Source organism: Bidens hawaiensis, unplaced genomic scaffold, assembly GCF_021521415.1.
Source record: "Bidens hawaiensis isolate Kalapana, Puna unplaced genomic scaffold, B.hawaiensis_p1.1 tig00032445_1, whole genome shotgun sequence".
Classification (NCBI taxonomy): domain Eukaryota; kingdom Viridiplantae; phylum Streptophyta; class Magnoliopsida; order Asterales; family Asteraceae; genus Bidens; species Bidens hawaiensis.
In genome coordinates this window covers 114,709-129,792 of record NW_027505251.1, presented here as the reverse complement: position 1 = coordinate 129,792, position 15,084 = coordinate 114,709, and the positions used below count along the sequence as shown (strand labels likewise).

The following is a 15,084-nucleotide window of genomic DNA, read 5'->3' as shown; positions in this document are numbered from 1 at the left end:
TTATGGAATCTCACTTGTTGAAATAAGTGAGTGAAAACAAACTATGCGATTAAGCGAGCTGAAACGGACGAGTCCAGTTTGACGAGCGTCCCTAAAAATATATTCTAGGTTCAAAATAGGATTCAAGAAAATGAACTGAAATACAAGACTTAGACAAATAGATTGTCAATTTAGTGTTTTATTCCTTAAAAAGAAAAATATATTCTACCTCTAAAACTGTCCATTTTAGACTTTTATTGAGAATATTTAAGTTAATTCTTTTTAATTGTGTATAAAAATTTGGGTTACAATAATGATTAGTCACGGTATTAAATCAAGCTTGTTTCAAAAAGAATCTTAAACGGGGCCAAATGAGTTTAAGCGAGTGGTTCATTTCGGTCGGACCTGAACTCAACTTAAAAAAAACACTTTTGGTAACATCAGTCCTTGAACTTGGTTATTGTAAAGGCTCGATATTCTGAAATACAAACGTATTACGAATACACAACATAACAAAATTGTACCAGGCAAAAATACTCAATAGATACTCCAATTTATTAATGATTAAAGATACGAAAATTTAAAACAGGTTGGGTTTCGTGTTTGAAATTTAACGAATATTACACTGAGTGTCAAGCAATCTGGCCACGAGATTTGTTAGGTGAATCACTTCCGAAGGTCAGTCTAAAGATCGATAGTACCTTAGCTATTACATTGGTAAAGAATCTTGTATTCCAAAAGAGAACCAGGCATATAAAGTCAAGATATCATTTTGTTCGTGAATGTTATGAGGCGGAAGAACTCGATGTTGTACATGTAATTGGAATCGAACAACGAGCTAACATCTTAACGGAGGCCTTAGCAAAGAGCAAGTTTAAGGAGATTAGAGATCTTCTTGGAATCAAGAATCTCACGAATACGATTCATAAATTTGGAGGGTGAATGTTGGATAATTTCGAATCTGGTATAGGTGAGTCAGGCCAAATGGGTTCAGTATTTAGAGAGTTTGAAGTCAATTACACTTGGTATAATAATAAGATAACAGTTTAAACGAGTTTTTTTATCAACTAATGTGTATTAGATAAAAAATATAGTGTATTTGAAGTCGGGTAAAACTAGGAGTTAGCTAGTTATTATAAATACTTGATTATGTAATCAATTTTTTGAAAGAGATGTTCTGATTAATAAATGTATTTTGCAAGTTTGGCAGTCAAGTGTTTTTATTTTTCTAATAACCGATTCATTCTTGATGAGTTAGTTTGAAACATCAAAATAATTATATCGGCATCAAATGAAAGAAGATAAGCAAAGAGAGTAGAGACGAATTGGTATTACCTTCAAGTAGGGATGAGATTGGCACTGTACTCATACCCGTACCGAAAATAGGTAAATTTGGGTACCCATACCCGTAACTGAATTTTTTTCCTTTTTAGAAAATACCTCCACTAAAATGACAAATCTGCCATATATGAATTCCATTCATGGCGGTTATTATTATTTATTGATTGGAAGAAGAAGAGAAAAAAACTAGGGTTAGAGTTATGAGTTTTGAAAATCTCAATAAAAATCATATACATATTTCTAATGGGTATTGAGTATCCGTACCTCAAATTAGTAAAGTGGATACTCGTACCGAATAGACAATTACGGGTACATGTAGAGTTAACAAATCTAAATCTAAATAGGTATGGATATTAAAAGTATATGGGAAAGAAATATGATTTGTAAATGAAACTAAAATCCTGATTCGAGAGTGGGGTAGGTCGGCTTACGTTTGTTTGAAGATTATAGTATATAATAATAATTGGGCGCGTCAAGAGAGGGAGCGTGAGAAGTGGAAAGAGATGATTCTCGTGTGGAGCATCAGAAAGGAAAGCATATACACCACACCCACCATTAGACTCATCCTTGGTATACTGTAAACAACAAAACACAACAGTATTATTATTATTATTATTATTATTATTATCCCCACATACACGAAGTCCCAAGCTCCACCAACCACCTCCTCACTGATCCTATTTATTTTTATTCACTCAACTGAATTAGGGTTTACAATCAATAATAATAACAATGGCGATGGTTTCAACTTACCTAACTCCAACTACCACCCCTAAGTCCTCCGCCGCCTCTCCGCCTCTCTTCTCCGGTCTCCGCCGCTCCACTGCTACTACTACTACTCAAACCTTCCTTCATTCTCACACGCGCCTCTCGTCTTCTTCTAATCGGACTTCCAGAGGCATCGTCGCCATGGCTGGCTCCGGGAAGGTATTTTATTACATCTATTCTCTCTTTTCTTTTTTATTTTTACTGTCATGTACCAGATATTATTATTACTCATTTATTATTAATTCTGGACTCAACAAATAAATAATATTATTCTTAACTACTGTGTGTGTATTATCCGCTCAATCATAAAAACATGTGGTACCTAGTATTAGACCAATTCAGGTCTTTTTACAAATATTATGCTCTATGGTTTTAGACAATTTTTTATAATGTAAGGAGTTGGGATAATAATAATAATAATAATAATATTATTTTACAAGTTTCTTGATAGGCTTCATTTATGAACCACTTGCTTGATATTACCACATGAAACGTGTTTATCACTTGAATGTAGCTTGACTAATGGATATATAAACATGTAAGATACTGAATTATGAAAACTCTTGGGTGTCAATGAATCTTGTTCTGGTTCTGAAGAGTGATGTAACTAAGATTTCATTTGATGTGATGTTTTCAACTCACCCTTTGAATGCACTGCACTGTTTTTAATATTATTGACTGACAGTTTTTATTTCTTTCTTTTGTTACAGTTCTTTGTTGGTGGCAACTGGAAGTGTGTAAGTTACCTTGTTTCTTGTTTCATTGATTACGATTAACACCATAACTTCCATGTATCCTTTCTCTTTTCATTATAAAAAAATAACATGTAATCAATTTCCACCTTGGTGTCTGAATGGTAAATATAATGTGTTTATTAATACGCATCTCTTACAAAACATGTTATACAAAAGTGAATGTATATGTAAAACGTTTATGTCTTCTGTTTGGTTCTTTTACTTAAGTCCATATCAGAGAATTTAATTTATGAAACCGTTCATATTTTAACCATAGCTTTTGAAAGTGGGATTGTTATTTTTGTCTCACACAGCTGTAATTTCATCTAATGATTTGTGTTGTAATTTTGTTCTAGAATGGAACAAAAGACTCTATCAAGCAGCTAGTCTCAGACTTGAACAGTGCAACTTTGGAGCCTGATGTTGGTTAGTTGTTCTATCTTCATCTCTGTTCTTTTAAGCTGGAAGATTTACCATGTCAGCGTCATCTAACATTGAATAAGTTATTGACGTGTTACTGGTTTTCAAAATCTTATAAAATGCAATAATATTTACTAAATGAGCCATTTTTTTTCTATGAAGCTACGTGTAAGGTCGAGTGTTAGCTTTTTCTAAAAAATATAATTATTTCCTTAAGTTCTTGTTCGTCTGTGTGGTAGATCGTGTTCTGGTGTTCCTCGAAACTTTTGGTATTCGTGGAGCTTATATTTGATATTTCCTGTGCAGATGTTGTTGTGGGACCCCCTTTCGTTTACATTGATCAAGTAAAGAACTCATTAACCGACCGCATTGAGATAGCTGCTCAAAATTCTTGGATTGGGAAAGGTGGAGCATTCACGGGAGAGATCAGGTATATTTCTTTTATTTATTTTAATATTTTACTTGATATATGTTATAAACTATGGTCAAAACTTGCTAACTACCATCACGCTAACTAATACGTTGTGTTGTGTCATCTTTAAATGCTTATTTTTCATTTTTGGAAAGTTATCTTCATATTTTTATATTCAGGGTCACAGTAAGCTGTCAGTGTAAAAATACATTATATATACAAAACAATACTATATTACTCTTATTCTTTGGTTGACATCATCTCAACATACACAAATATGTTTTTTTTAAATCTTAGGGGGTGTTTGGGATTCCTTAGGGGGTGTTTGGGTTTCCTTATTTTTACTTCCTTATAACTTATTAACTTTTACAACTTAAAATAATTTTTGGGTAATATAACTTATTAAACATTTTAAAGAATAAAAAAGGAGTTTTCATAAGTTAGGATATTGCAACTTATAAAAATCTCCTTATATAAGGTATAAGGAGCTACAAATAAGGAATCCCAAACACCCTGCTTATGACTTATAACTTTTCCAAAAAGTTATAAGGTGTTTAGAAAAGTTAAAAGCTGTGAGGGGGAGAAGTCATAAGTTACACTTTTGTGACTTATATCTTATTGCCGAAAGTTGTAAGGATGTTGAAATAAGGAATCCCAAACAGCCCTTTAATTCTTGCATTTGTCTTTTAGTACAAAAGAAAATTTTAGTCAAAAATTAGTTTTCATAATATTAAAGATCAAACAATATTTAATCAATAACCAATATTTTAATTCAAACACTTATTGTAATTTTTTTTCAAGCTCTAAAGCAAATAAGATGCAACTTGGAATTGTTTGGCCAAATTTGTTGAGTGTGTGCAACTCCAGATGTATAAAATGTATCAGGTTTAATAAAGAATCACCATTTATATATATAAGATTTCCTTGGTACGGGCATCATTTAAAAAATTCTCATCTTTTTGGAACAATTCCCAATGATAATAGGAGTTTCAATAACATTTCTTTAACCTATTCATTATATCTTAACTTCCATATATATGATATATACAAACGCTATAACATACAAAGCTCATTAGATATACGGGTCAAACTGCATATGCACAAATAGATGTGACATAACTTTACAATCCTTTTAATTGCAGTGCCGAACAATTGAAAGATATTGGATGCAAATGGGTAATTCTTGGGCATTCTGAGAGGCGACACGTGCTCAAGGAAAATGACGAGGTGATTCAATTTTTTTGTAAATCACTAGATGTAAATTAAACTTTCTTCACAAGCAAACATAAGGCGCAGAGAGGGTTTTGTTTATATGAACCGGTTAAAGCAAACAAAAGGAATTTTGTTATATATTTTACTTATCAAAGGGTGGAGAGTTGTTTTCTTTAGCCAAATACTGGTAACAGACAAATAAAAAGTTTTTCTATTAAGATTTACAAGTTCCTTTTGTCAGTTTCCATTTTATTAGTTTTCTTGTTGACCAAGTCGGATTAAACCTAAAACGATAAATAGGATTAAGTGGGTCTACATCTCGAATCATTGGAACTATTTTGTATTTTTCTTTATTTTAATGTTTAATTAGTAAATATCCGATTTGGGATTTATCATGGATGTTCATAAACCCTAGAACCCACTCAAACTGAAGCAAGTCGGCCTTATCATTTTAAATTTTCAAATACAAACTAATGATTTAAAAAAACTGGTTTAAATCGCAAACCCCCAAAAGTGTTCCTAAACCACTAAAATCACCTTTGTGTAGATAGTTAATGTAGTTCCAATTTCAGTTTATAGGTAAGAAGGCTGCGTACGCCTTGAGTCAGGGTCTTGGTGTAATAGCTTGCATTGGAGAATTGTTGGAAGAAAGAGAAGCAGGCAAAACCTTTGAAGTTTGTTTCAATCAATTGAAAGCCTATGCAGGTATGCTTCCAATCATGATTACATAATTGCAAATGACCAATAAGTAAATGTAACATGTATCCTCGATTTTGTGCAGATGCTGTGCCCAGTTGGGACAACATTGTAATTGCATACGAGCCAGTATGGGCCATTGGAACTGGTAAAGTGGCTTCACCCGAGCAGGCTCAGGAAGTACACGTGGCTGTTCGTGATTGGCTTGCTAAGAATGTGTCAGCTGAAGTGGCGTCTAAGACACGTATCATCTATGGAGGTGTTAATTATATATAAAATATATATACATATGCATGCCAAATACATACACACACACACACACACATACATAGGGGAGGGTTCGTGAGAAAGCCACAAAGTTATGAGAAAACCCAGAAAACAACTACTACCAACCAGTCAATTTGTTATTTCATTTCTTTTAGTTACAAGGTCAGTATTGTAAAAAATAAAGAAAGTTATGTAGCTTACGAAGTTACATACACGTATCTCCTATGAGTTACATATATGTAGCTTACGAGCTACATATGTGTAATGAGCTAACTACAAGTCTACAAATAGTTTTTTTTTGTTGTTTAGCAAAGATTACCAAGATATACAAAAAATGAAAAAATTAAAAAAATGATGTTTAAAATTGGTACTCCCAGAGTTCACTCTATCTTTTAAGTTTTCTTGTGATCCCTTCTCTACATGCATATATGTATGCATATAAGTGCACTTTAGTTCTTACGCGGTGTGATTAATTACCTCCCTAGGATCTGTAAACGCGGGCAACTCAGCTGATCTGGCCAAAAAAGAAGACATTGATGGATTTCTTGTTGGCGGTGCTTCTTTAAAGGTACTAATTTCTTATTCTGTGGCTCTAGAAAGAAAAAGATTAAAGAAGAAAAAGCATTTGAAATGGAGTAGGGGGGATAGGACTTGTCATGCAGCTTAAACTTCTCATTTTCTCATTTTATAAGTAATAAATGTGCTAATTAATACTTCAAAATTTTTATTTTTACAATAGTATTCTAGAATCTAGATCTGTGAATAAAACTATTTAAGGGATTGAAGGTGTTAAACCCATTTGACGGATTTCAACTTCAGCCAACTTTTTTTGCGGTTCGATTTGTTTGAGATAAAACACAACCCGAGTCGACTCATTTGTTTGGAAATTATCACATTTAATTCAAACAATAATTGTGTGCAAAATGCTTTTAAGTTTCTGGCACGACAGATACCTAACACGAAATTTGTGTGTTTTAGTTAGTCTAAACTATAAACTCATGTTCGGGTCAACCAGGTTGCCCCGTTTTAAGTTTTAACACTTTTATTTAGAATGCAGATGATAAACAAACGATATCCCATACTTTCCAGTCAATATGGATGGTAATCAAGATTGATGCTTGTGAATTTTATGCAGGGTTCTGATTTTGCAACCATCATAAATTCCGTGACGGCCAAGAAAGTTGCTGCTTGAATTTGATGATCAAGTTTCGTTTGGTTTTGGATTCGGGGCAAATATGTATCTTAGAGTGTATCGTTTTTTAGTTCAGATTACGATCCTATTTCGTGCCTGAAGCCATAAAAATTGGAAAATATCTGTTCAATATTTACAATGTGCCTTTTCTTGCACACAAGATTTGTAATAGATATTGTAACCCTCGGTTCATAAGTCTCTTGGTCATACTTCAACAAATACCAAGAACACAATTTGAAATAAATTTAACGGGAAATTTATGCAAATGCACTTTTGTTTTCGGTTTACGTTCATCTTCTTGATTGAAACGATTGGTTCGGTTTCAATTTCTGATTACCAACTGTATTGGTTCGGTTACAGACGTAATTAAACAAACCATGAGATAACGAACTTATTTGCTTATCAGGGTTTTATTTATTACTAGTATGATTGATGCAATATGGAATTATGATTGATATGCATGATAGTCAAAAAGTGAAGTCCGATTGGTCGTTTAACCAAATCACAATCGGACTGTTTTATACATTTAACCAATATCCGAAACTGAAATTAACCAAATTGGTAAATTTAGTAACTTTTGGCTATAGATTGAGTGGGAGTTAATCCAATGCTAAAGTAGTTACAATCATAATCCATAAAGAATATATACCCTTAGATCAACCTATCAGCAAAGCAATCTCACCCATTTATACACACATCTGTATGTATGTATTGCACTATTGTGCGTGTATTTGATGGAAGAGTCGAAAGAGATGGACGGCCATAGAAGGTTGGAGTCAAAACAAGGATGTAGGTCCCAAACCATCTCTTTGCCACCTCTGCCTTTGGTTGCGGTTTGTGGCATTGTTGTCTTCTTCTTGTCTCTCTCACAATACTCCAACTTCAAGTCTTGGTCAACTAACTTAGGAGTGTATCTCCAAATGTTCTTGATCTTAACGCCTGTTATTTTCGTCCTTTTGTTGTCTTCCAAGTCGATCACCCAACGGTTGTGGTTAAGTGTCCGTTCTAGGAAAGGGAACCACACCATCAACATGAGGAGCCTCGGTCATGTTTCTGACCCGTATGATGACTAAACCAAATAAGTGTTCAAAATAATATCCGACTAGCTGCTAATGATCTAATATAGTTGGTGCCGTGAGTCATCTTTGATGTACCACACATTTCACATAATGTAATAAAATCCAAGCGGTGTTTATAATTTGTGTTTGTTTATTGAACTACTTAAATTAATCCTATGTACATGTTTAACTAGCTAGCTAAACCAAGTTATAATCAACTCGGGATTGAGCTCACAATATTTAACATCAACTAGAAGTTGAGATCGTATTTGACTCGAGCCATCTTGTGGCTTGGTTATTGACTTGTTTATGTGATTGTTGTCGAATTTGAATGTTTTCATCCATGCTTTAAATATGAAAATATATCATGTTAATGACAATCTCCAACTACACAAGTCTTAAACAACAAACTATGATGACGTTTGTCAGGTCCGGACACATGATTCAAGATCCGGATCCGGACCTACTGCGGATAACTAGTAAAAGAGCATAACATAACATCACGATCCGGATCCGGACCCCAACCATAAGCATATGAGTCCCGATGCCAGATTTAGGGAAATGGAACATATAGAATGAGCCGGACCTTGCCCCAGAGCGACAATCGGGATTCGGATCCTTTCCGGTCGATTGTTGAAGAGAAACAACTCCCAAGGACTTGGCAACTTAGAAAATGAATTTTCCCAAACAAGAACCTGGAAAGACGCAACTGTTAACGAAAGTAAAACGCGTCCAACAGTAAAAGAGAATGTGAACAGTAATTAAAGTAGAGACTACTATTATGGACTATAAATAGAACTCCAACCACCAAGATCAGGCATTCAAGACATTCGCATATACTCACTTTCAGCACACACACGAGATTGACATTGGTTCTGAAGCTATCCTATTGTGGTAACACCCATTGGTACGGATATCCTCTGATCCCCATTTCAACAAACTACAAATGATTTAGGACGGAAGTTTATTTGAAGTTATCTTAGGTTGTATATTAGCTAGAGTTAAATTATTTATCCAGCTATTACGATACATGTCATAAATTTTATTCTAGTAACTTGATTATCTACATTATTAATTTCTTACCAATTTTTATAGCCAGACATATAGTTGGAGTTCGATGCTTAATTTGGCTTTGTTGTTTTGTGTTGTTTGTACCGTTTCTCGTCCCTTGCTAGTTGCTGGCTAGCGAGTTGTTTTTTGTTTAATGAAAATTGTCGTTTAAAAAAAAAAAGGTAGCATTAAAAAGTTAAGAGAGATGCTTCAACTTCAAGAAAGGCATATAAATATTATTTAAAAGACAAATCCTTTGCCTTTATTCCCTTTAAAAAGAGAGCATTACTATTGGGTGATATTATGTAAAGAAGGGTGTGACTAGGGTGTTCAACATACCCGAACTCGATTAACCTGACCTGACTTGACCCGAACTCGAATAAGCTAATTAGGGTCGTGTTATATCGGGTCAAAAAGTATTAATCGGGTTATTCTGGTTGACCCGAATAACCCGAATTATTAATAGGGTCGGGTTTCGGGTTTATTTTAGAAAAAAATCAGGTTTCGGGTTAACCGAATAACCCGATTAGTGATGATACTTTCTTCAGATACAATAATGAAAAGGTGAAATAAGCACTAAAAAACCAATACTGAAAGTTTTATAAATGAGTTAATTATTCTACTTGTTCATGAACCGTCCGACTGGAAGTTCATTTAAAACAAAAGAACGAACATGAACAAATGTTTCACTCATTAATCTATGTTCGTGAACGTTCGTTTATGATCATTCATTTAAGTTTGTTTACGTTCTTTCATGTCCGTTTACATACTAATAGAAAACTATTAAATATTATTTGCATTTAGAAATTATATCATCCTAATATGTCTATATTTGTTTATTTGTGTTCATTTAAATTTGTTCAATTATTCATGTTCGTTTATCTTTGTTTAATTGCGTTCATTTATATTCGTGAACTGTTCATTTAGATTTTAAAATGAACGATCATAAACAAACACGAACATGTTCATTTTTAACTAACGAACATGAACACAAATATTTGTTCGATCAAGTGTTCGTGATCGTGTTCATTTAAAGTTAAATGAACGAACACGGGCATGCCTTTGTTCATGTCCGTTCGGTTCGCTTACAAGCCTATATGTAATTATAAGATAATTACTTGTGAAAAGAAATTTAAAATTGAGTGGAATGAGAAATTTTGCAACCCACAAGTTACAAGCATAAAAATCAACTTAAATGTAAAGCCTCATTACCGGTGCCCTACATTGGACGTTGGATTTACTCATTTACATTGTTCTAAACATCAGAGTTAATAAAAACATTCGTGGAATATTAAGATTTCAATAAAACATTACATATTAATCCATAACTTGTCTTAAACAACCATCTTGTCTTTAAAATTAAAACATAAATAGTAGTATCATAACATCATGACAAATCTTTAGATGCCAGCCTCTTAAATTTTGCCATGTGTCATTCTCAAACCAGCTGTCTCAATCTGTTAACCTGCATACATACTAAAAGTCAGTTACATTGAGTGAGTTCTAGTTAATCACATAACTTACTTTACATACACATATACGTGCCCGAAGGTACGCATTACATATTTAACCTGTTCATCATTCTTTCATATACATTCATAACTAACCTTACATTATAAAGAGCCTTCGCCCTACATACCTCGGATATTATTAGGGTCCGGTACCCTCCATCCTCGGATATTATTAGGGTCCGGTCTCCCTTCTTCCTCGGATATTATTAGGGTCCGGTACCCTCCAACCTCGGATATTATTAGGGTTCGGTCTCCCTTTCTCTCCTACTATCATGTCATACCTTTCCATATATATAATTGTAAGTTTCATACGTACATACGTCATTCGTCCATCATATAAACAATCATATCATCAAACCATTACCTAGCAATGCATGCAATATCCGAAGATCGTTCACGCACCGACAAGCTTTCATTCACATTTAAGATATACATAAATAACATACAAATCATACATGGCATACACTTACCATTTAAGGTAAGTGTTATAAACTATCATATCGAGTATGCACACAGCCCCGAAATCATAACAAGGAACGGGGCTAGAAACTCACCTGAATGCGATTACGTTCACCGTTTAATTTCTTTCTTGAGCTATGCACGACTAACTGTATAACAATTACACGTATCAATTTAACTATCACTACCCTTATCGCGTTTCTAGTTTAATTATTATCCCCAACGAACGGGGGTCTGGGGGCAGCGCCCCTGGCAGCATGGTTCTAGGGGCGGCAGCCCCTAGCGGGGGTCCAAGGGGCAGAGCCCCTGGCTGGGGTCGAGCTGCCAGGTCAGCTTGGAAAAATTTTATTTCCATCAACTGTCTTAACACATTTTCCATTAGAATTTTAAATCGTTAATTAATTTGCTAGCGTAAAAAGTTCAAGGGCTTCTTTGTAATTAAACCATTCTCTCTTTTTTTTCTAAGTCCAGGGACTGTTCTGTCATTTATCAAACTTCTAGTTCGTTACTTGGTTCTTAACGAATTGGGTATCATAACGAACTAGTTCTTGTAACGAGTTGAACCTTATGACAAACTGGTCCTTTTAACGAATTGGACCTTATAACGAACTGGTCCTTTGACGAATTGAACCTCATAGCGAATGACCCCTCTGTAACGAACTGGACCTTCTAGTTCGTTATTTCCTTTTAGTGAATGGCCATAACGAATTGGGGTTAGTTCGTTATCTTTTCTTTGACGAATTGGGATACGAACTAAGGCTAGTTCGTTAAGCTTCTATTAACGAATCAGCTGACGAATTGCCTCTAGTTCGTTAACTCTCCGTTAACGAATTAGGGTTAGGTCAGAGAATGTCATAAACATTCTCTGACATACTAACCTTGTACCCGCCGCCTTTCCGGTGCCGTCACCGCCGGAAAACCGGGCAGTGGCCGAAAAACGGGTTTCAGCACCATTTTCACCGTTTTTCGTCCCGTTTGACCCAGATCTGAGCTAGGGTGATCCCTAGGCTCATCTTTTGCTCGGTTAATACCCAATTCCACCTGGATCTCGTGACTTTAACGGTTTAAAGGTTTCGGCTCATCGTTTCGTGACTAAATCTAACAAGTTTGAGCTCATACAATATCATACTATCATTACATTGGATCGGGATCGGTTTTCTTCCTTAGTTCGGCTAGAGAAAAGGGAGAAACTAGAGAGAAAGCTTAAGTGTGTGTTTTGGGTGTTGTGTGGAATATGTGTAAATGAATGGATTATTTGGTAATTAAGGTTTATATAATCATGAATCATGGGCTTAAGCCCATGGTCATTCCTTCTTTCCTTCCTAGTCCAAGTCCATAACCCATACCCATTTAACCCAACACTAGCCCGACTCATAATAACTCATGTTTTCATTTTATTAACCGAAACTAGAAAACGGGATGTTACATTAAAATTATAAAGTAACATGGTCAAACCAATTAACCCGACCAACCCGAACCTTAATAGGGTCGAGTTTCGGGTTAGATATTTTTTAAGAAAAACCCGCCTAACTCGACCCGATTAACCCGAAACCCGATCGGGTTGACCCGATGAACACCCCTAGGTGTGACCGTAATTGTTACCGTGTTACGGAAACAAACAAATCTAATGTAAATTTCATGAGTTTAAGTTGAAAAGTTAATCGATTGTTTGTTTCTATTTTTATTTAAAGGCAAGTACTCTATTCAAGTGAATTACTCGTAACAACATTAAACTTGCACACTATAGGATTTGAACCGTCAGTCTTATGTTAAGACGGATACATCATTACTAGGGATAGACGTTTTCGATACTGATACCATCCCGAGCTCATCCCTAATCATTACCATTTACCACCAAAATATCTTCGTGAAGACACACTGATGTTTGTTTCAAGGACGAATTGATATAACTCGCCAAGACGTAAACACACAACAATTAATATTGAATAACTCTCAATTTTATATATAGGAAATATAACTCAAAATCCCCTATTGCACATAACTTATGTTTCTCTAGATGAACTTTAACTCGGCTACATATCGTGTGTACCTCTAATGTCTTACCATAACTGGGTTTTTATAAACTAACCTAACTTGCTAGCCAGAACATTACCAAATATAATAAAACCCTAATTACAACCCCATAAACTCATTACATCATTAATGAATCTCATGGGCCTGTACACGTGACGGGCCTATTAAGATGGAAATTACGTCATACAATCACTCCCTAATTTTCAACTTGAAATAGGTGGTCTTTGATTTAAACTTGCATCATTTGACATGTGTGACTCGACCTATGATCTTGACCATCTCGACTTTCACAACCCTCTTGGCCCTCATTCTCTTAGTCTTCATCATATCGGTCTTGACGTCCAGGAACTCCTCTTGATCCATAGATGTGTTCTTTCGGCTCTCCCGTACTCGACTATCTCTGTGAACTTGTCCCCGGCCATTACCTCGGCCCTATGAAATCGTTGAATTCTCTTTTTGATATAAGGCTATGTGTTATCGTTGAATTCGGGCTCTGAATTCATCCAATAATATTGTGCCCTGCAATGCTGACTGGATACTGACTGGACACTCGCTGAATTCGCTTGAGCCTATTGTTGTTCAGGAGAACGATAACTTTAGCGAATTATCTGATTTTTTTTCTTTTTTTTAATATAACACCATAATATAACTAAGAAGTTAATTTATATAATAAAAAACATTAAACATCCTAAAAACATAAAAAAATACAAATTAAAAAAAAATAAAACATCCTAAAAATATACAAAAGAATAACAAATTTAATAATAAAAATACAAATTTATTCCCCATCTCCGCCGCATCTTACTCTTCGCCTTGGTTCTTGATCTGTTTTGATTTCCTCAAGAACAAGCATTTGTTCTTGTTTGAGTATCTCTCGACGCATGAGATCGAGGTTGCTAAAGTCCTTGGTAAGAAAGTCGAATTTCCTAAATATTTCTTTTGAAACTTTCACCCCGGCCACCGCCTTGATACTACTCGATATTTTGTAATAGACGGGGTTCACAGAAACTAGGTTTACAAATCAAAATTGGATATGAAACATTACCATATACTTGGACGAGGTCCACATCCACAATTGCATCTCGTATGTACCAGCCTGAATCACCCATTATCGACGATCAGTAATTTTGTGGTTAAACCCTAAATTATCGAAAAAGAAGAAGGAGGACATAGAGAGTGGAATTGGGAACGATCGGGGGTTGCATTGGGTATATAATGGGGGGGGGAGTTATAACGGGGCCTAAAATTACGGTAATACCCCCACGTGATCAGCACATGATACAACTTAACGAGATTTTTTAACGGGGTTAGGCCTAAAGGACAAAAGGTATTACATTTTTAAACATAAAGGATAATAAACATCAATTTGGAAGATAAATGACCATCAGTGGAATTTGGGGTATAACATATAGGACAAATTATGTAATTCTGTCTAAAATATATTATTATATAAAAATACCCCCCAGCCCCTTCCCTTCCCCGCATTTTTCCGGCCACAGCTCTGCCGAGCCCGACGGCTCCGGCCAACGTTTAAAACCCATAAACAAAAGCGTATTTAACCCAATTCAATCTCGTAACAACCTTAGACTGTAACAACGACTACTAATGAAAAATAATAACTCACAATAACTATCGTTAATGGGTGATTCAAACCCGTGAAACGGCCAGAAAATAATCAAAATCCATTAACACTAAACGTTCTAATTAAGCCTATAAATAGTCTCTAAACAAACATCTAAACTCGTCCCTATCAACGATTTAACAAAACAAACTCTCTAAATCCCGTAATCATTCGTCCAAGCTCTGAACTCCAACGAGTTCCATTCACCATTCAATCTTTACGTTTCAAAGTAAGTAATATATGGTTTTTAATCACGTTGATACGTCTAACAAAACCCCTAACTCAATTTTAAAAATCAAGGATCATATTAACAGTTTTGAATTTCTAGGG

The 15,084-nt window shown here is 34.9% G+C and overlaps 1 protein-coding gene across 1 annotated transcript; it reads left to right on the top strand.

The window, feature by feature from the left end:
* Positions 1-2,034: 2,034 nt before the first annotated feature.
* On the top strand, positions 2,035-7,287 carry LOC143611862 (triosephosphate isomerase, chloroplastic-like). Its single transcript, XM_077085985.1, has 9 exons — positions 2,035-2,247; positions 2,799-2,825; positions 3,179-3,248; positions 3,549-3,672; positions 4,797-4,881; positions 5,439-5,571; positions 5,648-5,821; positions 6,315-6,397; positions 6,965-7,287. The coding sequence occupies exons 1-9, from the start codon at positions 2,053-2,055 to the stop codon at positions 7,019-7,021; spliced, it is 948 nt and encodes a 315-aa protein (XP_076942100.1). The 5' UTR covers positions 2,035-2,052; the 3' UTR covers positions 7,022-7,287.
* The last annotated feature ends 7,797 nt before the right edge of the window (positions 7,288-15,084 follow it).

Coding starts and splice junctions, on each gene's coding strand:
- LOC143611862 (XM_077085985.1), top strand. CDS start 2,053: ATGGCGATGGTTTCAACTTACCTAACTCCAACTACCACCCCTAAGTCC. Junction 3,249..3,548: donor AACTTTGGAGCCTGATGTTG/GTTAGTTGTTCT, acceptor TTTCCTGTGCAG/ATGTTGTTGTGGGACCCCCT. Junction 4,882..5,438: donor TGCTCAAGGAAAATGACGAG/GTGATTCAATTT, acceptor TTCCAATTTCAG/TTTATAGGTAAGAAGGCTGC.